The sequence below is a fragment of the Heptranchias perlo genome, chromosome 21, assembly GCF_035084215.1.
Source record: "Heptranchias perlo isolate sHepPer1 chromosome 21, sHepPer1.hap1, whole genome shotgun sequence".
NCBI classification, from domain to species: Eukaryota; Metazoa; Chordata; class Chondrichthyes; order Hexanchiformes; family Hexanchidae; genus Heptranchias; species Heptranchias perlo.
The window spans coordinates 36,800,769-36,825,998 of record NC_090345.1 but is presented as its reverse complement, the minus strand read 5'-3'; the positions used below and the strand labels follow the sequence as shown (position 1 = coordinate 36,825,998).

The 25,230-nt window shown below is 40.3% G+C and overlaps 1 protein-coding gene across 1 annotated transcript in view; it reads left to right on the top strand.

Annotated features, from left to right (window-relative positions):
- hectd2 (HECT domain containing 2) overlaps positions 1-25,230 on the top strand; it is a 109,002-nt gene that overhangs the window by 56,055 nt on the left and 27,717 nt on the right. Inside the window, exons 11-16 of the mRNA XM_068002479.1 lie at positions 1,252-1,375; positions 5,893-5,989; positions 6,642-6,749; positions 12,591-12,723; positions 18,983-19,071; positions 22,287-22,445. Of these exons, the coding sequence (XP_067858580.1) occupies positions 1,252-1,375; positions 5,893-5,989; positions 6,642-6,749; positions 12,591-12,723; positions 18,983-19,071; positions 22,287-22,445 (710 nt within the window). The remainder of the gene's footprint in view (positions 1-1,251; positions 1,376-5,892; positions 5,990-6,641; positions 6,750-12,590; positions 12,724-18,982; positions 19,072-22,286; positions 22,446-25,230) is intronic.

The window sequence follows — 25,230 nt, the reverse complement described above, 5'->3', positions numbered from 1 at the left end:
ATCAAACAAGTGGAAAAAGGATAGGAAGATTATGTAGGTTAATTTGTGGCTGCAGGACTGGTGCAGGTTGGAAGGGTTCACTCTCAGGGCAATGAAGTGAGTGCTAGAATAAGGATAAGCTATCCTAAAGGGATGGCCTTCACCTGAACTGAACTGACACCAATGTCCTTGCAGAGAGGATAAATAGAGTAGAGGGGAATTTCTATATTTGAGACTTGACAAGAGGAGCAGGATTAATAAAGCTGTTGGAATAGAAGCAGAAGGTTCCCAAGAAATAGTGAAAAAATATTATCAGAGGAGAAAGGGAAAGAAAGAGGCTGTGAAGTAGTGCTTGGTGAAAACACTCGTAGAAGAGTCAAGATATATCAAAAAATCAAATGAGAAAGCTAGGATTGGAATCGGGATTGAGTGTTATGTATGTGAATACACAGAGCATTCAAATCAAAATTGGAGAATGAAAAGCATTAATAACTATGGAGGGATATAGTAGTTGGAATAAAGATAACGCATGTGGTCAAAGTAGGGAAGAATTTTTAGAATGCATTCTCTGAAAGTGTTATCGCAAGTAGATCAAGGTATGAAAAAGGCCAACAGCATTTTGGGTTTTATAAATAGGGGCATAGAGTAAAAGAGTAAAGAAGTAATGATTAATTTACACTAAACATTAGAGTCCTGTGTAATTTTGGGTGCCCCAATATAGCAAGGACATTAAAGCAATAAAGTGTCAGTGTAGATTCACCATGATGATGCCAGGGATGATAAACTAAAGTTATGAGGAGAGACTTGTGATATTTCTACTCGAGCACAAAAGGAGGTTTAATTGAGGTTTTTAAAATTCTAATGGTTTTGGTGGTGAATAGGGAAAAGCTATTTCCTCTAGTTGGGGAGTCAGTGTGGAGGGGTCAACAATTTAAAATTGTTACTAAGAGAGTGAGAAAGGTTAGGAGAAATTTCTTTATGCAGCAGGTTGTTGGAGCGTTGGATACTTTGCCACAGGGAGTGTTTTAAGGGAAAATTTGATAAATATTTGAAGCAGAGGAAGATACAAGGCTCATGGTAGACACCAAGGCAGTGGATTAGTTTTGGATTACTCTAGCAAAGACTCCAGCACAGACACAGTGGGCTGAATGGCCTCCTTCTTGCTGTGAACTAAGTTTGCTGCATAATCAATATTTTTGGTAATAGATTTAATTGGTGAGATAGATTATTTGTTAGATTTTAGAAGTGTTTTAATTGTTACCATTACTACAGATGCAGCTAACAGTCTAGCGAATCCCCCAATTATTCCTTTCATGGATTTCTACAACTCTACCTTGGACCATATTGACCTCATGGAGGAGTATCACACCTGGCAGTGTTATGGAAATTCTCACAGGTGAGAAAGAAGGAAGGAAAATGCACAGTTTAAACTAGATGGACTTTGTCCTAAATAATTTTTTTTAAAGAGACTATAGTATACTTCTGAGGAAATTGTCAAGATTTTTGATGTTTTCTATATCAACATATTTATACATTTAAAACATCTGTTAAGTTTGTTCAATTAAATTTAGCAATTTGTAAATAAATAAACTGAGAAAGTATCAGAAGGTGAGGTTATAGAACAAATTACCAACATTACCTCCCCCACCCTCTCCCCGAGTCTGTGGTTAATAGCTGTAACAGTTCTCCTATTCAAGCTAAAATTGATTCCAAGTTTAGTTAATTCACACTTTGGGAATTAAAAGAAAAAGTGTGAACATGGTGAAAAAAAATAAGATTGTGATTTACCATCTCGCACTAATTTCTTTTCTAGAACAGTGGCTCCTGGCTACTAATAGCTCCCTTATTGTTTCCTGTGTTTAGCTGATTTGTGCTTTAGGTATTCTAAAAGGCATGCTATGTTAAGCATACATTTTGAAATGCACACAAGAGTTGAAATTCCATAACGGGTGTTCCTGGAGTAGGAATGATGCACAGCAAAACATCCACCTGCAGTACTGAATTCAGCCGTTCTCTGGATCAGGCCTAGCTAATTATGTGGGCATCCTCTCGAAGTTTGTACACACAGAGATGAGATTAAGAGCGCCACCGCAGCCATTTAAAGAGAAGCACTGCAGTCTACGATGGAGCCTGTGCGAAATCCAGGGATATCCTTAGTGGAGTCCCTAGTGGTAGAGGTCCTAGGCCTACTTGGAGTACATCTCATGAATGCTCTGACTGCTGCTGTAGAAGTCTTGGGTTCAAATCTACAACATGCTGGTGGATCACATGGGGAGGTGGGACTTCATTTACCACATTGCTACTGGAGGTCTACTACACCCAGATCATTGGACATGTTGAATAGTGCCCAGCAGCAACATAGCCATGACTGGTTATCTCTCAAAGTGGTGTTACATCCAATCACCCAGGACCTCCCACTGTTTGAAACACGGTAGATGTGCCAAAACACTACAGTAAGCCATTGCAGCAGCAGATGTGACCAAAGCAGCTTAAGAGTTATCTGGGGAGCCAGCATGAGGTACAGGCCTACCTCAATCTTGGGCAGCTTCCACTGAGATTTAGCAGCCAATCACCTCATTTACTCTTCCCACTGGGGTGCAGCTTAGAAGTCACAAGTTAAAATTAAAAAGGCTCACACAAGGCACTTTCACTCACTAAAGGGGGAAGAACTGTGGCAAGACACCTACTGAAATTACCTTCACCTAACACAAAGTAGGTAAATAAATCGGTGGCACTTTATTTGACCTTGTTGATGGTGCAGATTAGGTAAGCAGAAGAGTAAAAGATGAGCCCAGATGATAGTTGAGGTGATGCAGAGGACAATAATAGTGAGTGTGTCTTGGGCTACTCGATTGCGTACATATCAATAGCAGAGTAAGTTAAAGGGACAGGTCATGTACCTAGCTGAACATCTCCTGTACGAGTGCCTGGTGCAAAGGTCTTTTAGATGCACAAGTGTATCAGCAAAATATGATATTGGAGACCCTGCCAGAACAGTACTGTAAGGTGCCCTTAAACTGTCAAGACAAATAAAATGCTGCTTCAAGATACTAATGTTATGCTTTATAAGGATCCTACTAGTTGTGTTGGCTTTATTGCATCTTTGCTGTGTCCATGGCTGGTTCAAGGGTATCATTGGCCATAGCTGAATGGGTAGCCTTGGTTTCCAAGGAGCCATCCATTAAGGCTGCTTTTGCCCTCAAACAATGGTGGAACAAATGATTGGTTTTGAATGAAAGTACCCTGACCTACTGCCTAGGAAGTGAGCATTGACCTGCATGATCTGGTGCTGATCATTGACCAGCTGAACATGATGGAGTGGAACCCTTTCCCATTCATGTAGGTCATGGTCTTCTGTCTGGGAGCTCAGATGGTGACATCAATAACCCTAGAATATCAGGGAATCCAGCAGTGCAGTAACATTGGGCAGCCCTGTCATGTTGCTGTTCAATGAACAAGTTTGCCCTGCTGAGTAATGCACCAGTCCATTGGAATAAGTGACATCTTAACTCAGATCATAGCCTGGAGCATTATGATCATATGTCTCCTCTGCTGAGCTCTTGTATGGATCTACAGCTATTGCTTTACTGCTAGTCCATTGCCACAGCACTTGGCCCAACCCAGAGCCTGCAAGTGATTTTTAGAGTGAACCTACTGCACTATCTTGATTGCACACACCAGTTTCCCATGGCAAAACAGAGTCAGGATGGTGAGGCATAGTTGGCAGCAGAAAAATCGACATCTTGCGTGCCTGACTTGAAACCCTAGGTGACCCACAAAAGCTTCTACAGAGCCTTCACTGCTTTTGAACGTACAAGATAAAGATTTCACCACTGGATCTGCTACTATGAGCTTATGAGGACAGGTGTTCCTACACATTCATGGAGGACAGGACCACTAGCTACCCTTATCTAGTTTGCTTGTCAGCTGAGATAGTTTGTAGGTGAAAACTCAATAGTTTTGGTCAACAACTATTTTCCTCTTTGTAGTCCCCTAAACATGGACAGATTATTAATAATTCTATTTGTTTTCACCTTTTTTCCTCATTATAGGCCTTTTAAAAACCATACGTAGAATCAATTTGCTATGTCTTGTGTTTCATTTCAGCTGGAGTAGAGTTGTAATTCTGAAAGTCTTTTTGGTATATTTATTTCCTTTTTGGAAATATGTTTTGGTCTATTTATAGCTACCATTTCATGATCAACATTTCTTGCAGTTACTTGAAATTATGACTGTTGGCTAGTATTTCCCATATTTTGCTGCATTAAATGTATAGCTGAAGAATAATGTTTTGCAAATATGGCACAATACCGCCCCCATGAGCACATTGGATACATAACAAGACATTTTTGCAATATATTTATGGTTGTCTTTGTCATCAGATTTTTCCATGCAATATATTAAACATAATCTTTACCAGTGTGGCAAATGAATTGCAGTCAGCCTCACGATATGAAACAAAAATCACATTGCCTACCTTCTGAATTATCCAGATATTAACACTTGTGATATCTGTATTTAAATGGAAAAAAAATGTTTTTTAATTGGGGATATTTTAGGTTGTGTCAATGCTTTGTTGTGATATGTGTAGAAATAAATTCTTCCTCCTCCCTCCCCCCCCCCCCCCCCCCCAACCCTGCTTCTGTGTAGGAAATAAGATTTAATGGAATGGAATTAGCCTATAATGAATATATGTGTTGTTTAAATCACCTTGTCTACATAATTACTGAAATTGAATATGTACTGCAATTGAAAATGATCTATATCTGTATAAATGTTTTGCATCTATTGTGCATCCATCATGTCACACTCCAAGTGGCCTGCCCACTCTGTGCTGAGTCCTTCCCACCCAAGTATTTCTTCACCCATGGTTCTTTCATCAGTTTTTGCAGAGCTGTGATTATAATTGGTAATTACAATAAGAGAGTTAAACTTCTCAACAACTGGTAAGAAAATTGTGGGTGAAGAAAGCTTCAGGTGGGAATTACCCTGGTAAACGGGAGAGTGGTAAAAGATGCTGAGTGGTTGAGGGAGTCCAAGACCGTCTCTGTGCAGGTTGTGAAAGTCTCCGGCCACCTAACCCACTTGCTACTCAGCACACCACTGCACCCACACAATCAGCACTAGTGGGTTGCTGCTCGCCCACCTACCTGTCCTGACTGCATCTTGGCCCTGACTGCTCATACGCCATCACCCAGTACAAATGTCTTCTAGCTCATCAACCATGAGTGTCTCCCGGCTTACCCCAACTGCTTTCAACCCTGCCTGCTCTGAGTGCTTCAAGCCTACCTGCTCACTTGCTTGAATAGTTCTCGGCCACCTATTTGACTGCCTTTCCTGAGTGCCTCTTGGCCTGGGTGCTTACCAGTGTGCCTGCCCATGCACCTTAAGCAGTTCCCTGCCCTTCCACCGTAGTAGTCTCTGGCTTGCCTGGAGATTGGTTGGTAAAGGAGGAAAACAAAAGAGTGAAAAGTGAAGGGGACCAAAGGAGCAAGAGGTGAAGGAAGAGAGTGGACCAGGAGGCACTTGGTTTGAGTGAGCAAGTAGGCTGACTGTGAGGCACTTCAGGTGGGGTGGACCTAGAACAACTCCAGGCCTGCTATACGGGGAATGATTCTGAGTGGATTGGGCAAAATTGCTTTTAATTCATTCATGTTTAGTCCATTGGATGTTTCATTGGTGATGCAACAGATTAAGTCTTCATTTCATCTGATTGCTAACGTTTGATGCATGGACATGTGTTGCCCCGTGGCACAAATCTTTCAGCTACGATGCCTTTGAAAGGTCTGACATAATACATGCTAGATGCAGGAATTTTAATTATAAAGATAGGTTGCAACAGTATTGTACTACTGATTCAGATGCCTAAGTACTTTGAGGACTTTTTTTGTCTTTTTTTAAATTAATTTATAGGTTTTCCTTCTGCCAGTTTCCTTTCATTCTCTCCTTAGCAGCTAAGAAAGTTCTTATTCAGAGGGACTCCGAACAGCAGATGATCACAGTAGCCAGGGTAAGTGAACATTTGGCAACTTTTATGGAAACGATCTTCAGTGAAAGCTTGTCATTTGACCATTTATATGAGTAGGCACAAATATTTTTTTAGTAATGAATCTGTTATCCCTTTTATTTATTTTTCTATCTTATTCTCTTAGCAAGATGTATTTTGATATTCCCGGACTCCTGTGTTACGGGCCAAAGTTCAAATTACAGTCTAAACTGCCATTTGAACTTGACATCCTCACTGAGTAAGTTTTTAATCAGTCCCTGGCAGGACTTGCTAGATAGAGCATTCCATGTTATTATTACAGCTTTCATACAACGAGTTTGGGATTGGGTACTCTCAACCTACTTTCCAGTGGGCATGAGTTTTAGGTGTAACAGTGCTGTGAAATAGATACTAGCGTGCAATCTCACTAGACAACAATTGGTAAAAATGAAACCATCTGTGGTACAGGAAGGTTGAAGCAATTTAGAAAACATCCATATGATATTGGAGTACTTGAGGCTATTGCAAAATAAGGACAGCCCCATTTCCTAGCACTGTTCTTTCCCACTTTATATAAAAAAGAGAAAAATCTAAGATGTATATTTATTCTACATTTGCAAATGTTTAAAATTCAGCACTTGTGCAGTCAGAATTCCTGTCTTTTCTTTCTGTACAGCAAAGCTTGGTTGATAAAGTGTCTCGCAGACAGAGACCAGACATGAACATGCTTTTCCTAAACATTAAAGTGAGACGATTGCATTTGGTTAACGATTCACTGGATGAGGTAATGTGGATTCTTGAATTTTTTTTTTATTAAACTTACCATAATTATTTGAATAAATGAATTATTTCCTCTTTATCAGGACTAATAAACTAATCATGAATGGCTACATTTTTTTTTATTCGTTCATGGGATGTGGGCGTCACTGGCGAGGCCGGCATTTATTGCCCATCCCTAATTGCCCTTGAGAAGGTGGTGGTGAGCCGCCTTCTTGAACCGCTGCAGTGCGTGTGGTGACGGTTCTCCCACAGTGCTGTTAGGAAGGGAGTTCTTATTGTGACTTTTTTAGCGAGATTTTACAACTGAGTGGCTTGCTAGGCCATTTCAGAGGGCAATTAAGAATCAACCACATTGCTGTGGGTCTGGAGTCATACATAGGCCAGACCGGGTAAGGACATTAGTGAACCAGATGGGTTTTTACGACAATCCGGTAGTTTCAGGGCCACCATTACTGATACTAGTATTTTAATTTCAGATTTTATTTAATTAATTGAATTTAATTAATTGAATTTAAATTCCCCATCTGCCGTGGCGGGATTTGAACTCATGACTCCGGATTATTAGTCCAGGCCTCTGGATTACGAGTCCAATAACATAGCCACTATGCTACCGTACCCGTAAATATTGCTAGCCAGCATATTTTTTTGTGAATGTTTTTTATAAACTTTATCAAAAAATATTTGTATTTATATAGCACTTTATCAGATCAAAATGTCTTGAGGTGCTACATATAGTGAATTACATTTGAAGAGCAGAAACTACTTATTACATCAGTAAATGCAGCAGCAATTCTGTGCTAGCAACCCCCCACAAACAATAACGGCCAATGAATGGCCAATTTATTTGTTATTATGGTGGTATTATGTTGAGGGAGCAATATTGGTCAGGAACCCAGGATAACTCAGTGCTCCTCTTCAGGTAGTGCCATGATACCTTTGCTCACCCACCTGAACCTCTGGAACAGTCCCCATGGTTTAATCTAAAAGATGGTACCTCTAACAACCAGCATAGGAGTGTTAGCCTAGATATGCATTCAAACTAATATGGGACTTTTACCTGCAATCTTCTGATCCAGAGGGGAGAGTGATACAAACTTACCCAAGCTGACGTAAATGTTATATTTGAATAGTTTAAAGGTAGTTACTTTTTTTGTAATGACTAAAGTATTTTTTTAAAAGATCCCTGTGTGCCAGGCCATTTTTGTCACTTAATATCTGCTCAGAATCCATTTGCCTTCCTCCACAGTGTTACTTAGTTGTTGCTCAACTTTGGCTTTCATGCTTTAATTAGCAGCAACCCATACCTCAGTATGTACCTTTCTTCTGGTCAGCGTTGTCTGATGCATATCATTCAGGAATATATGACTCAATACAAGCAAGTGATTCTGTATCTAGTTGTTAGGCTCGGTATGGGGAAATTAAACACTGCTGAAATGTAGACTGCTCAGGTTTTTTTTCCAAGGTAAATGTTTATTATTTGGGAGCGGGATTTTTGAAAAAACTCAAGAGCTAGAAAATAAAGCTTATGACAACAGCTAAAGAAAGAAGGAAAAGAAATGTGTGTAATGGATTATAATTCAATTACTATATCTAACAATGAACAGAAATATTTTGAAGGACAAACCAAGTAAAATACATTTCAAAAGTAGTCATTCGTAATTATACTTGAAGTTTTTTAAAACTAAAACTTGCTTGTGACAATGGAAATATTTGATATTACAAACTATGCAATTTATTGCATTTTTAAACAATACAGAATAACAATTTACTGCTCTTCTGGGTGTTTAGTCTAGGACATGGGTGATTCACTGGATCCATCACATTCTCTAATGTTATAAAATGTAATTTCGGCGAACCTAGGGTGTAAGAAAAATGGCCCAAAAGCACTGTCAATTCATCCAAACTATTTCTTTGCATCAAAGTTTTCTTAACCAGGCGACTGTTGACTTTAAGGTTATTTCTTTCACTACCTTCTCAAGTAAGGGACAGGATTATATTGGGACAGGAAAGTTGAGGGCCATATTATTATACCTTGGAGCCCTCAATGAAATAATATTATTGACCAGTTTGGTCGCCTTTCTTTTGAACATCCTAAAGGACAAGCTCAGGCTGATGACAAATTAAATATCAAATACTTCCATGGAAAAATGAATAATGAACAAGGAATCAGTCACTGGTAAAATATCCCTCTATTGGCCTGTTTTCAGCACCAAACATGTTATAGATACTAATGTTTTTTTTCAGGAGTCCTGACATATATGATTTTCCTGCTATAGATTCTGAAATCCACTCAGTTTTCTGAGAGAGGTAACCAAAGGTAAACTTTCAAAAAATCTACATTCTACAATAAGTCTCCCAATTGCCAATGATAACCAAAACAAATTTTCAGGATTTCCATTCAACCTCACTATCCATGCTACTCAACTCTGAACAGTTGCATTCCACAGATGACGTGTCCATAAGCCCAGTAGCACAAGAACCATTAAATGCCGTATAAATGTTGTTATCCAGGAACCTTAAACTCTTGATCATCTTTTTAGAAACTTACACTTTTCAAATGAGTTGATTGTTGTCATGTTATCTGCTTTTGGTTAGTAATTTATAACCATATACCCATTATTCTGGGAGGACATTTTTTTTTCCATTAGCTTTATGATCAGTCTAAGTAAAATAACCTGTTTACTTCCTCATTGCCCACAACACTCTACATTTTAAGTTTCAGATTGTGTCCCCTTGAATCTTTTCTCCAATTAAAACAGGTTGACTTCTATATAATTTAGGAGCTCAAGTCCCAAAGTTGGTCTTTCTAAACCATCAGCGTCATTTTGGAGTAGTCAGTTGTGACAAAGCAACTTAATATAACAAACTAAATTATACACTAAGTAAATGTATAAATTCCTTAATAGAAACACGATAAATATTTCATATAGCCAAATAAGTAAGAACATTTAAATAGCAAAACAGTCACTCAAAGAAAAGAAAAAGAAATAAAATCACATTTAAATATTTTATACATTTGTGTGTTAGAACTAATCAATTTATGAGTAGATGGTGTAATATTTCTAGATCAATTTAAGTCTTTACTCTTCCAGTTAGTTGTAGCATATACTTTGTCAGCGGAGTTAAGAAAATTAGGTTTATTTTATCTCAAACAAATTAGATAGAAAATGGCCGATAGTATTAAATAGAAGAACACAGCCAATGAATATCTGGAGTGATTAATTGAGCAGTTCAGGAGGCATCAGAAATCATGACGCCACCCTCAAGAATAGATTACTACTTTGAAATCACAATGGGAGATTAGTATTGCGCACACAATTTTATGTGATGATTTTTATCCAGTGATCCCTGATCAAAGTGCATGTATGTGTGTGGATGTCTGATTGGAACAGGATTGGGCTCAGCTATGATACCCCTGTTGTCAAATAGCCTACGAATGTTCCTTTTCAGTTCTCAAACATAAAAAGTGGCTACTTGGATAAGGTACTGAAGAATGCCCAGGGTAACCTTGGAACCAAACCAGCAAAGGGGCAATGCCTTTGGGAGAAATGAGAAGAAAATTGGCACCGGTAAAACAGAACCACAAAACAAATACTAAATTTCTTTGGGTGGAATTGTCCTTTCTGTGCTGCCAGTGCTCATTTAGCACTTATGGGGGTGTAGTTATTCTGTTGGTAATTTGTGTTAGTACTACAAACTTTTATTTTCCTCAATTAATCAATCACAGCATTAAGCTAATGTTTTAGGCTTAAAATGGTGGGTATTCAGGGTCAAACTTGGGAATGGTTAAGAAAGTGGCTGAAGGGTAGGAAGCACCATGTATTTGTTAGAGGAGTTGTTTCAGGATGGGGTAATTGCTGAGTGGGTGCCTCAGGAATTGATAGTGGGAACCCTAAGGTTTCAAATTTACATTAGCAACACCTGGCAAAAGAACCAGAGGGGAGATGAGGAGAATTTCTTTTACACAGTGAGTTGTTATGATCTGGAATTCACTGCCTGAAAGGGTGGTGGAAGCAGATGCAATAGTAACTTTCGAAAGGGAATTGGAAGTACACTTATTGAAAAGGAAAAATTTGCAGGGCCATGGGGAAAGAGCGGAGGAGTGGGACAAATTGTATAGCTCTTTCAAAGAGCTGGCACAGGCACGATGGGCCAAATGGTCTCCTTCTTGCTGTATTTTTCTATGAAAACCTGGATTCAGAAGCTCCGTGTAAACTGGTTAAATTTGCAGACGATACCAAAGTAAGAGAAGCAGTTGAATCTGACCAGGCAACTTGGGAGTTTCAAAATGAGTTAGACAAAATACTTTATCTGCCATTTTACATTTAATATGGTAAGTGGAAAATACTGCAGATACTAGGAAAAAATTGGATGACACATGTACGTCATGGATGGTGATGAAATAGTTGGGGCTGAAGTTGAGAGATCTAGGAGTTTTATTAGACTTGAAGCTCAACATGTCCGATCACTGTGAAGCAACAGTAAACAAAACTAATAAAATTCTGAACAATGTAGCCAATAAGGTAGAGTATAAGTTGGAAGAAGTTATGTTCCAACTGCATAGTGCTGTGGTCAGACAACACCTTGGGTGCAGTGTCCAGCTCTGGTCACCAAGAAAAGACCAAGAAAACTTGCACTTTTCAGATTTGAAAGAGCGACTGAGGGTGACTAACTCAATAAACAGTATAGGAAAGTAGATTTGGAAGACTACTTCAGACTTAACTCATGACCAGGAGAAACAGGTTCAAACCAGTAGAAGGGAAATTTAGGACTGATGTCAGAAAGTTCTTCACAGAAGAGTGATCAATACATGGAATGGGTTTTCAGGTACAGTAGTCAAGGCAAAAATCCTGAAATCATTTAGGAAACAGTGGATGCTGTGATTGGAGGGCAGGAAATCTATAGGGTCTTTCTGAATGAATAAGATAAGATGAGTTAAGTAAACTGCTATTATCTGTATCTATCTTTTAATCTTACAGCACATCACCATGCAATGACAAATGTCGATTGCATCAATCATTAAAGAGTCAATTTGACCAATGGCAATATCCAATTTTTAACAACATTTGTGCAATAAATGTGTGGTATAAGGTACATTTGAAAAAGGGTTTAATACCTTTCCTCTGTTAGACAAAGATAGTTATAAATCTGACATACATATATATCATTATATATGTGAATACTGTGACACGGCCACAATCATAGGTAAGTAACATACATTTTTATATCTTCTCTCTACAAGGATTACATTATTATTATATACTAATTGATCTCCCGTGGCATTGCACACAGGAGTCAAGCTCAAGTGTAGTCTTAAAGTGAAGCTGGGTTGGCATCAAGGGGTGGAGGGAAGCACAAGTAGTTGGGAGAGGGGATAGGAAGGGAATTGTTGAAGGCCACACTTTCCTTGTAAGCCCCACCCCAAGTGTAGCCTGCAGCAGTTGGTGGTTGTTTCCCCCCCCACCCCCATGCCAGCCACACTTGAAAGGAACGAAGAAAAGAGAAAGGTGTAATTGTTGATGACAAGTAAGATGTACGATTGAAGTACAAATGCCATTCTGCCCAACTGTTTTGATTGATCCGGCATGTAGAAAATGCCACTCTAGCTGTTGGCTTGTAATTGCGTGTAATTACTCGACCTTCAAAATAGCTTTAGCAGTTACATACAGCAAACTTCAGCACAATTTAATATAGAAATTACAGCACTAGTTTTACAGATTATTTCTTGTTATATCATTAAGGTTATATTTTCTATTTCACAAAATTCTAATTTTTGATTGAATTTGCCATTTACTTTTAATGTTCTGTACGTTATCTGCTCTCTAAGCATCTCTTTATATTACAGTTGACCAGAAAAAGGGCAGATTTAAAAAAGAAGTTGAAAGTCACCTTTGTTGGAGAAGCTGGATTAGACATGGGTGGTCTCACAAAAGAGTGGTTTCTTCTACTTATTCGACAGATCTTCCAACCTGATTATGGTAAGATTTTAAAATAATAAAATTGATAAATGAGTTTACCAAGAGAATTTCTGATTAGGAACAAGAGAATCTGTGGAACAGGTGAAGTAATTTGATCCTTCAAATTGACTGATGGCCAGCCTTCAATTCTTTATCCTACATCATCTCAAGTAAACATAACACTCTGTTATCCTACATTTAAATTTGTAGCCCTTTATAGTCTTCTGCAACAGATGCGTCAAGCTTCCTTTTGGTACGTGTCAAACTGCATTTTGACAACATCTACAAACTCAGCATTTATTACAGTAGGTGGCAGCCTCTTCCACACATTGGCAATGGTGGGCAGATAGGCCAAATGACTTATTGTCAGTTAAATTTCAATTATTAGAAACAATTTATTAGGACATTTATGATTAATCAAATGAGCTTATATAATTCAAGGTGTAGAAAACTTAGGAAATTGCAATGTTACAGTTTAGAATTCTAAAGTCTTTAACTTTTCATCTTAATATATGTAAATGGGCTACATGACCTTGGATAGAAAACTTGGGATCCAGGTTATAAGATTTTTTTTTGTGGAACTATATTTATACAAAATAAAATTTCTACTAAGGGCTTAAAATAATGGGGAACAAACAGACCAAATACAGAGGAATATTGATAAACTGCAAGATTAAGCAGGTGAATGGTAGATGTCAATTTTTGTGGACAAATTCAATGTCATCTCTGTGGGATTAGGAAATTCCAAACATGTCTATTCCATGCACGAAAATAAACAGATCAAGAAAGAGATGGGGTGGGGTTGTGGGGGGAGGGAAGATAATAGTGGCTGCCCTGTTAGAGGTACACAAGCAGTGTGAGGTTGTTGTAGGGAAAACAAATGAAGCTTTAGGTTGTATTTCTATAACCATTTAGTACAAAACAAAGTGTACTATGCTTAGGACTATATAAGGGTCTGATATGTCCTTACTTGGAGCATTGTGTTCAGTTTTGGTCCCCATATATGGTGAGGGATGGAGAGGCTATGGAGAGGAGTGTGACCAGGATGAAAGCAAATAATAGTAATGAGCATAAGCTCCAAGAATTAGGGTTATTTTCTTTGGAGAATGCAGGAATAGAGGGGATATGGTTGAAGTTTTTTAAATGATGAAGGAATTGGATACAGTCCAGTTGGATAGGTTATTTGAAATGGATATGGAAGGTAGGATTAGAGATCATGCCTATGAAATCTTTAGACCAGAGTTAGGTTAGATGCCTGGAAGTATTTCTTTTCACAGTTCTCTGGAAAAAAAAAACAATGTGATGCACATAGTGAGTATGGGGCTGCTACAGTCTTTCAAAAAGAGAACTGACAAGTTCTGGAGTAAAGAGAACATTTCCAGTTATAACAGATAAGTTGCTAATTAATTGAAATGGTAACGAGTCGTGGACAGTGGCGGTCTCTGGAGCTTACACAATTGCCTTGATTGTAGAGGAATTTTCAAAACCTTTCCCTAAATTGACCATTTTTTTTCTCTGATTTTTTTGGCCTCTCAAGACAGCATTGGGTGGGTGAACAGTGTTTGAGCTTGATGGCACAGACTTATCGGACCTGATTGTTGTTTAATGCCCTTCTATTTATATGTTTCTAAATCATGAGATTGGGTTCGGAGAATGGTAAATCAAAGGGATCAAGGGAACTGGTAGATAGATCTTTGAAACCATCATACAGTGTACAACAACAGTAAAAAGACAACAAGATGTCTGCAGCAGAGCTAATATGTGATTTCGCAATCTGGCACATGTGGTGTCCTATCCCCCTGCACACTTGTGGCAGGTGATTTACCACATGAAGACGCTGCCTCTAGCCAACCCTCTAAAGATTGTGAAGGGAGAGATAGAAGTAAGAAGGTAAAAGAAGATATGGTGTGAAGAAACCCTGTGGATGTCTCCCCCAGTGTTGCCACTCACCACGGCCATCACTCTCTCCCTGCCCGTGATGGCCAGCATGATTTCTTCCACGGGGAGAGAGTGTGCAGGCGGGCTTGGCCTCATCCTGTTGCAAGTTGTGTGCAACCTTCCCCTGCAAGGAAGAAGAGTTACATCCTTGTGAGATGTTTAGAGAATGTGTCTGTCATGGTGAAATAGTTTGTATGTTATGTAGAAGATGTGAGGTATGGGGAAGCGAGAGTTGCAACATTGGTGAGAGTAGGAAGTGCAGAGTGTGTGAGTAGGAGAAGAAGGAGGTGGAATGAAGTGTTGAGCAGTGATTGTAGGAGAGTGAAAGGATTGGTGGGGCGGGGGGAGGTGTGCGTATTGAATAGTGAGACTGCAGGTCTGAGGAGAGAGTAATTGAATTGAGAGGTAAGTTTCTTACCTTGACAACACTGGTGAGGTCATTGAACTTCTTTTGGCATTGCAGCCATGTCCTTGGAGCTAAGCTCCTAGCATTGACCTGCTCAGCGCCCTCTTCCCACTGGCGGCAGAGGTGTTGCCTGGAGGATTTTTTGCCCCCCAAGGGGAGCAGGATCTCTTTCCTCCTGTCCACCACCTAGTCCCAGGCCTACAATGCTGCATCAGAGAACCTGGGTGCTCTCTCTGGACCTATTGCAACCATTTCTCCACTCACTGAGGTTCCCTGCTGTCTGCAGCAAGAGTGCACCTCCTTTAAGTGCTATCAGTCAGTTTTTGCTAAGGTAGCTTTGAAAGCAGAAATGGCATATGCTAGCAGATCTGCCACAAATACAGTTGGCAAGTATAGTAAGAGAGCTGAACATCTATGTAGCTGAAGAGAAAGCCTGTGAGTGGGTAAGGTCCCAGGCAGGAACAAGTCTATATTTTGTGAAGTATTTTATATGGTTGTAGCAGCTGCATTTCTTTTTATTTATATTTACCTTAGAACTCAAGAACAGACATATAAACAGTCGCAAGTCCTTGAAGAACTATACCATTATTTAAATTATGAGGTTGGTTCCATGAATTTAAACAGTTTTAATTAAAGGTACATTTTGGTAGCACTAACTACTGTTGCACAGATACTTGGTAAAGAAGGAAAGATGCAAATCAATTTAATATTCTATATGATTCTTGGCCTTTGTCATTGAAACCCATAATCTAAATAGATGGACAGTAAAAGTAAAGAGCTACTTCCCCCTATTGACACAGGTTTATTTACGTGATTGTGGTATGTGAGGGCACATTTATTTTTTGAATCTACTAGTAGCAAGTAAGGTAAATACTATTCATTTTCCAAGAACCAATCAAAAAACACTGTGCATTCCAGGGTATGATGCTCTTATCTGCATAATCCCCTGATGCACTGTGAACAATGCCATGGGAGATCTGCTAGTGTTTTAAAGTAAATTATGCCTTTATGTTAGCCTTGCCCATATCACTGTATCTGCCTATGCCTAATAATTAGGAACATAAAAGCAAGAGTAGGCCACTCAGCTCCTCGAACCTTTCAATTAGATCTTGGCCAATCTGTATCTTAAGCATTTACCCGCCTTGGTTCCCTAACTTTTAATACCCTTACCTAACAAAAGTCTATCAATCTCAGTTTTGAAATTTTTAATTGACCTAGCTTCAACAACTTTTTGGGGGAAGAGAGTTCCAGATTTCCACTACCCTTTGTGTGAAGAAGTGCTTCCTGACTTCACCCCCGAACAGCTTCACTCTGATTATAAGGTTAAGCCCCCTTGTTCTGGACTCCCCCACCAGTGGTTTCTCTCAATCTACCGTATCAAATCCTTTAATCATCTTAAACACCTCAATTAAATTAATTGTCCCTATTTGATTTTCAAAATGGTGCAAGAGCTTACTGAAAGAGATACAAGGGGGTCGATTTTAGGATGGCCGAGCGGGTGCGTTGGGGGTGGTGGGGGGGGGGGGCTCGTAAAATCGGGGAATCCCGGAGTGGGTCCGGAGCCCGGCTCCAACTTGGCCACTTCCGGGTTCCCCAATGACACCTTCGGGTGCGCATGCATCTCCCGCATCCGGGACTCCCGCTGGCAATTAAAGCCAGCGGGATGACAATTTAAATACTTACTTACCTTGTTGAGGTACTTGACAGACCTCATTGACAAGAGATTTTGGCAGGGGTGCAATTTTTATGGATCCTCAGCATGTTTCCCGTGCTGTGGGAAACACTCCCTGTTGGAGCAGACGTGTTTCAGCCAGCAGCCAGTGGGAGAGGCAAAGGATTTTTTAGCAGTTGGGGGAATACCTCATTTATTGCAGCAGGGCACTCTGTCACTTCAGACAAAGTTTTGGCTGCAACACCTTTATCTTTCCACTCAAAGTTACTAATTTATACCCTAAACTCTGCTGTGCGAACACATTTACCTACCTTGCGGACCCCCTCAAACTCTCACCGTCGGTATGGGGGGCGCCATGGCTGCATTCATCACTTCATCCGAGGACGAGCAACATCACCAGCCTCGCCAGGCATGCCGTCCACCTCCGCCACGTGGAGCTCCACAACACAGTGCTGCACCACAGGCACCTGCATAAAATAGTTGTGCAACTACACATACACCCACTGTAGGGTGACCCAATGGGTGGCATCAAATGTGGGTGTTCATGGAGAACCTCATGAAAGAGACTCATGCACAAGCCAGTCAAGAATGGCCAAGACGTGGCAGTAGTGGTGACAATATAATATTTAATGTGAGTTGAACCAAAATCAAATATAAATAAAAAACATGACAAACCATCAAACACCCTTGTGCATCCTCTTTGTGCTCACGAAACCTTTGCCTTACGTTTCCTACTACTCATACGTGATGCATCCCCTGTGGCTGCAGCAGAGGTAGTGGCAGGTTGGGTGAGGGTGACCGTGAAAGAGATGCATCAGAGGGTGAGTATGAGACAGAGCCATGAGATTGTATAAGGATTGGGTTGAGTGGTCGTGGTGGGATGAGTACTGGGGAGGTGAGTAAGTGCAGGTAAGTTGAGGATGAGGTTTGAGTGGGTATGAGGAGTGATGTGATAAAGTAGTGTTGGCTGTGCAGAAGGAGTTGTGGGGTGGGGGCGGTGATGTGGAAGATGGAGTGTTGGGGAATGAGTAAGTGTGCTCACTTTGGCTGACCTAGTTAAGTCATTGAAGCCCTTCCTGCACTGTATCCTGGTGCAGGATATGTTGCTGGTGCTGCTGACCTCCTCTGCCACCTCGAACCAGGCCTTCTTGGTGGCAGAGGCAGGCCACTTCCTCCCGTCCGCCAGGTAGAAGATCTCTCTCCTCCTCCTCACCCCATCCAGTAAGACCTGGAGTGAGGCATCATTAAACCTGGGAGCAGCCTTTCTCCTGGGCTGCTCCATGCTGTAATTTTGGCTGTTTGTTGCAGAAGCATCATTGGAGGACTGCCCCTTTAAATAGGGCTCCTCCAGCTGACAGCCAGTGATGCGGGTGCACAGTCTGCTCACTGCGCAGGTTTCCAACGGGAAACCCGGAGGCCAAGGTAAGTGGCTTCAATTTACTCGCGATCGCGTGGGGAACCCACCGATTTTACTGGGCGGGTTACGCACGCACCCGGTTGACCTCCCGCTGCCAACCTGCCTCCCTGGTAATATCGAGGCTAAGGAACCTTTGGAAGAAAACATCAATCAATACAAAATTACAGAGCCAGTTGATGAGAATTAAGGACTTCAGATAACTCTTCAGAGTAGCAGGCTCCTGGTTGTCTGCTGCCTTCTGATTGAATATAATGATAACATACAGTAGGTGTGTGGCAGTATTTCAGAATCTGAGCTGGATTGAAGTTCAATTGGTAGAAACAATCTGAAACATGAAATGTTGCAGTACAGAGGATAAAACTACTGTAAAGATATGAGGCCAAGTAATATTCAGCATCCAGAGTGATCATTTTGAAAAGGACAAGAAAATGGTTCTATGCAGTCTTTTAATAGGATTCCACTATACATAGAGGTACACATGTTTTGTTGTATTAGCAGAAAAAAAACTTGTAAATTGAGCTTTCTTGTATTTGGATGTGAACATTATTTTTCCCCTTGCGTTGCATTCCCATTGTAACCCCACACCTCTAATGCATCTGTCCATCATTCATCACTTGCAATCCCTGATGCAGGGCTAATCATTTCATACAAGAAAGTAAATGGAGAAAGAGTCTCTTTCATATACCAAATAACATATTATGCAAAGTAATAGCCAGAGAGCAATTACAGACATTTTTCTTGTATGAGTACTCAAACATCAGGACCACAAAAACATCTGTAATTTACTCTTCGTTGTACATTTATATTTTTAAAAGTGCCACAAATTTCAGTGCCTTTTGTTTAACAGGAATGTTTGCATATCAATGGGATTCACGGTTTTATTGGTTCAGCAGCTTTAAATGTGAAAATTACTCTGAATTTCGATTAGTCGGAGCTGTATCCTTTGCAATTTTATGTCAATGCACGATACAATCACAAATAAATGTTGCAAGGGAAGTAAATTGAATAGGGGACGTCAAAATCAGATTGTTGTTTTGTGAGGTCTTTCAAATAGCATGTATAATGAAAAGGGAGTAATCTCGTATGAACATTAGTTAAAAGCATAAATGAAATAAGTTAAATAACTTGAATCCAGTTCCCACTCCACAGCACAAAATTACACAAAGTGGCACAAGTTTACCAAAACTGCCTCTGAGAATCGACAAGGGCAGAATGAGAAAAGTGTCCTGTAGAGGTCAGAATGCAGTATTTGAAAACCTCTGTGGGCCAGGATCTGATGTTAAACTTGCTCTGACTGAATATAGTTACTGGCTACTTGCCCTGACATTCTCCTAAAATTCCTTTCATCACTACCAAGGTCATTTGTGTGTTCAGTAATGGAAACCTATTCTTGCTAAATATCCACATTCTGAACTCTGCAATCAGAATCAAACGCACACAGGGACTCAATGTGTTTCAAGTTGTACTATTGTCTGAATTGAATTGAAAATATGGGAGCCATTCCTCACCAAATCTGTATGGCGTGGACATTAGTGAATATTGATATAGTGGAGACTGAGGTCACACAGGGAGTCCTGCATTACACTAGACAGTTGCAATATCAAGTAAAGTAGGCTTATTTAAAGGATTAACTGCTCTGTGTTTTTTGTCCCCTGAATTAAGGCAACTAGCTGGAGTTGGAGCTGAATCTGGTTGGTATTTTATGCTTGCCTCTGCTTCATTGTTCCAAACAATCAATATTGCCAAGTTTATTGTTCTTTTGGAGGGAGACTTCCTGTCCTTGATTTTAAAAATGAACATATTTCTGCTTATATAACTTTTAAAATAATAATCATGTCAATACATTTACAGTCAGCCTCCTTTCTGATCAAAAGTCGTCCTACTTATAGTATTGTGAGGTTAGCTGCCATAATAACGTTCTAGTTTTTCAATGTAATTTTTTTTTGTAAAAAGTCATAGATGTTAAGCATCCGCATTTTGCGTGGACTGTCAGATTTATTGTGGCGTCGTGCACTTGTCAGCGTATGAGCATGCATGATTTGCACACGTTCCAAGCACTTGTGCACAAAGTTTGTGGGTTCCGCGCTGGCTCAACCCTGTAGTTAATTGTGAGTGTTTCAAAGGTTTATTTTTAGGATTATTGCAATTTAATTTTCAGCCACCCATACAATGGCATCGAAGTGTATGTTCAGAAATTTGTACTGAGATATTAGGTACACGGTAGAGAATATAATAGTACATGTGAGTGAATTATGCTTTACTTAGTGTGTATCATACTGATGTGTTGTGTCCATTCCTGGGACACTGCAGTGTCGTTGCAACAATGGTGTAAGACCTAAGGAACAGTACTATTCTCAAATGTAATATTGACTTGTCTGTTTGAGAGTTTGCCATTGTTGGGTTGTTCAGAAGTTTGAATAAGAAGAGAAAAACCCAATAGCAGGTAGCTTGCACACCTGCAGATATCTGCCAGTTTAATGCTGACACTAGTATGGTGCCCTTAAAACCATCCTTCACTCCAACTTTCTAGAATTAATTTTGGCTGGAGATACCCCTAAGCATCAGAGCATCATGCTGTGTGTTGAAGTCTAGACCTTCAGTAGAATAAAAATGCTTTTCTGGGCAATCACATCTATGGCATAGACTTTTATGTCAACAAAACTCAACATTTGCCAAATTTGATGGATTTAGAGGTGGTTAAACCCTTATAATTACGTGTATTATAGAGCTTTATATAGGTATGCTAGATCAATGTGTAGTAATGTCTGAAGGAAGGTCAAGCAAATCTCTCTCAGCTTATTCAGTGGACAAGCAGTTCCCTTCCAGAACTTTTCTTTTTAAAACATTTTGCTTCCACATTTGAAATTATGAAGAGCTTCGAGATTGGGAGGAAGTGTCCTTTGGTCCATGAGTGTGCACTGGTCTGCTACAAACTGGCATTTCTAGTGACCTTTGATATCCACATCCACACATTGAAACCCAGATGAAAAAAATATAAATCGTGTGTCTCTGGTCAAACTGGATTGTGGAATGTGATCCCAAAATACAAATAAAAATCTTGAAATCCAGTGTAATGAAAAGGAATTTAACTTATTCAATCTCGAAGCTATGACCTTGGTGATAGGCCTTTATTCATGGCTGTTTTTCAGTTGTGTGTTGTTTTTGGAGTAATCAGCTTTTTGGAGGAATTTTGAAGCTGTTCAGCTTTTTTGAGTCTTGTAGGTTGGCATGTATGTAAAGTCCCATTTCAACTGATAATCCTGTAGCATTTTAGGTAATGCTTACAGTATGATGTCCTTTTGTCAAATGTGTGGTTTCCAAAAAAAAACTATGTTAATGTGTTATTAAAAACAGAAAATGCTGCAAATACTCAGCAAGTCAGGCAGCATCTGTGGAGAAAGAAACACCGTTAACATTTCAGGTCGATGACCTTCCGTCAGAACTGGAAGATGTTAATGTGTTGTTCCTTTTGCCTTATCCCATGCATTACAACAGATCCTATTAATTTGCAGGTAAGTTAATTGTAGTGCGGCTTTCTTTTTAGTGTGGAATTCCTAATATATTTTATCAAGAATAGCTTTAGAATTTACTGGACATCTACCGAGTTTTTAAAACTTATGCTGATTAGAAGTTCATATGTTGTTTAAAAAGAATATTCTGATTCTTGTGAAACAATAACTTCCTCCCCCCCAAACATAGTGTAGTATACTGCCCTTCAGAATTCTCAGCGGCTCCCCCAACGGTCTACTGGAATCTGCCCAGTATAACACCAAGACATACTGACCGGAAGGTCCCAGGCTCAATTCCTGGTCTGTGCTGCGTTAACTGATCACAGCCATGGAAGAAAAAGATCAGCCAGTGTTCCTGCTGCTGATTGCTACCAATCACCACTGCAGATATGTGTGAATCGGGCTTCGCTGTGACGCTCTCCAAGGGTTAAATAATCTGTTCACACTCGCTGCCAAGGCTCACATTGAAGCATGGACAGTCAGGTGAGGTCCTGGTGACCCATACCGTAGCACGGATCAATAGTGAGAGGAGAATAATTGGAATGATTTTTTTTTAAGTCCTTTTCAGAGAAATCCTGTTTTGTTTTATGGGTTGCACTTGCTTGCGTGTTGTGCTTCTACCTTAACATTTCTGTTGTGTAGCTGATGGGTCTGGCTGTGTATAATAGCATCACGCTGGATGTTCGGTTTCCACCCTGCTGCTACAAAAAGCTGCTGAGTCCTCCTGTTGTTCCATGCGATCAGAATGCTCCTGTTGGAGTGGCAACTCTTACACTCGATGACCTGCGCCAGCTTATGCCAGTAAGTGTCTTTTGTAGGATCTACAGTTCAAGATCATTTTATTAGACCAGAGGTTTTAAGATTATTTCTGTTACTCACTTACACTTGTACAATCTTATTTTTTTACAAAATGTCACACACAGCTTATGCTAAATCTGTTGTTACTTAACTCTATCATTCGTTACAATGAGCTGCTTGGAATAATAAGAGTTCTCTGAAAATATATGGAGGATATATCGTCCATGACAGAGAGATAAATTAGTTTTTTTTTGCATAAGTGTCAGTGTCAAAGCCATGTAACTCAGAAGTAATGATGGCAGTGATAGTTATGGTCATTTACACAGCTGAAAGAAGGCGTGGCTTCTGCCATTACAGGTAGGAAATTCTGTAAATTCTATTGGTTTGTACCTTGGAGTAGAATTTGAAAGATAACTTTGGATAAATTCTTTGCACCATTGTCAGCTGTTACCAGCATGAAGATGCAGTGATAAAATAACAATACTTATTATGAATTTTTTTTAAAAATGATAATCTGTTTGGTAATATTGGCTGAGGGATAAAAGTTAGCCAGGACACCGGGAGAACTCCCTACTCTTCTTTGAATAGTGACTTGGGATTTCTTACACTGACCTGAGAGGTCAGGCTCTGTTTAACATCTCATCCAAAAGACAGCACTCCCTCAGTACTGCACCGAAGTGTCAGCCTAGATTTTGTGCTTAAGACTGTAGTGACACTTGAACCCATGACCTTCTGACTCAGAGATGAGAGCACTATCACTGAACCAAGGCTAATACCTTATAAGGACAGAATTGCAGTATGACTGCACACTGCGATACAGTTCCAACAATAGAGATAAATGGACAATCACCAAAGCACACCTAAACAAGGTACTGTGCCTTTTTCATAAAATGTTGTTTATTTAACCCATAAATGAACAGAATCTCACACAGGAACCAGTCTAATGAAACTCGCAGTTTCATCAACCAGTCCTCATCGCTGAGGTAAATTGAAGAAAAGCTACTTTTAAAAATTCAGTCATGGGATGTGCGGGTCGCTGGCATTTATTGCCCATCTCTAATTGCCCTTGAGAAGGTGGTGGTGAGCCGCCGCCTTGAACCGCTGCAGTCCTTGCGGTGAAGGTACTCCCACAGTGCTGTTAAGTAGAGAGTTCCAGAATTTTGACCCAGCGACGATGAAGGAACGACGACATATTTCCAAGTCAGGATGGTGTGTGATTTGGAGGGGAACGTGCAGGTGGTGTTGTTCCCATGCACCTGCTGCCCTTGTCTTTCTAGGTGGTAGAGGTCACGGGTTTGGGAGGTGATGTCGAAGAAGCCTTGGCAAGTTGCTGCAGTGCATCTTGTAGATGGTACACACTGCAGCCACGGTGCGCCAGTGATGGAGGGAGTGAATGTTTAGGGTGGTGGATGGGGTGCCAATCAAGCAGGCTGCTTTGTCCTGGATGGTGTCGAGGTTCTTGAGTGTTGGAGCTGCACTCATCCAGGCAAGTGGAGAGTACTGCATGGTGATGCATACTGGTGATGGAGAGTAAAGGCTGGAGAGACCGTGTGTTATTTGGTGCACAAGATTCAGCAGTTAAGCTTGTGCATACATTTCACTGCTTGTACACTTTCAAACTCAAGAGTTGCATTGGGCTTGAAGCCATCTTGGGCAGCTTAAAATTCAGTTTATTTAGTTTTCAGAAAGATGTTGGATTCATCAAATTAACATGCAAGTTTGCATCCATCTGCGATACTAAACGAAGCATTAAATCTAAAAGTATTTCAAGCTGCCACAAGTCAGCAGCAAGAAGTGTGCCCACATGATCTGGTAACAACGGATTGATGATGATGCCTTTCCAATTATCATACAGCTTTCGGAGAGCATGTGAAAGGATGTTAGTGAGTGGCGTGCCGAAGACTCCTGAACGTCTGTGCGTGAGGGTACAATAGTTTGTCTGGTGTTATGAAGAAGCATCAGGTGTGCGTGAGAGAAGTGGCAGGGGGAGGTCCACTGAAGGGTGTTGCAATGATTGGATGAGAGGGAATTGAAGTGGGGGAGGGCTGTTCTGACAATGGCAGGACTCTGAATGGGAATCTAGCGTTAGCAGTCCGGGTCAGGTCATTGAACTTCTTTCTGCACTGCTTCCAGGTCCCAGGGGCTCATGTGCAGCCACCTTGGACCATGCTTCCCTGGCAGTTTCATGGGACGCCCTTCTCCCATCTGATGGAAATAATATAAACTTCCTCCTCCTCACTTCCTTAACTAAAGTCTCCAGGGCATTATAGGAGAATCTGGATGTTCTCCCAGTCAACATTTTTGGCCTTCCTGTCAGCCTTCAGCTGAGCTCTCCAATGACTATTGCACCTCCCCTTTAAGAGGTGCAGGCTACCAGGAACTGACTTCGGGCCCACCCAAAATTCCAACCCCTTTCCCCCCAAAGGGCGAGCTGTCCAATTACCAGTGTGATTCACGCTAACAGCTTGCCCATCAAATTCAAATGAGGTATGAACCTGAAAAGAGTTTGTGCCTCGTGTGTTGTCATCTGGTGAGCGATGTGATCACTCCACCCCTTTGAGCCGATTTTGGGCGCTAGTCAAAAGTTTCCCCCATTGTTTTTACTCTGTAGTTAGAATTACAAAATTTAAATGGAGCTAGGGACTACACAATGGAGGAAATTTTTTACGTTATATATTATTTGGGACCCACAAAAACTGGTGGTCATGTTTCTGTTGCCAAACTTTGAATAAATTATTATTCTGCTATGATCATTTTGCCTCCACCTATAATTTTTTCCCTTCAATTT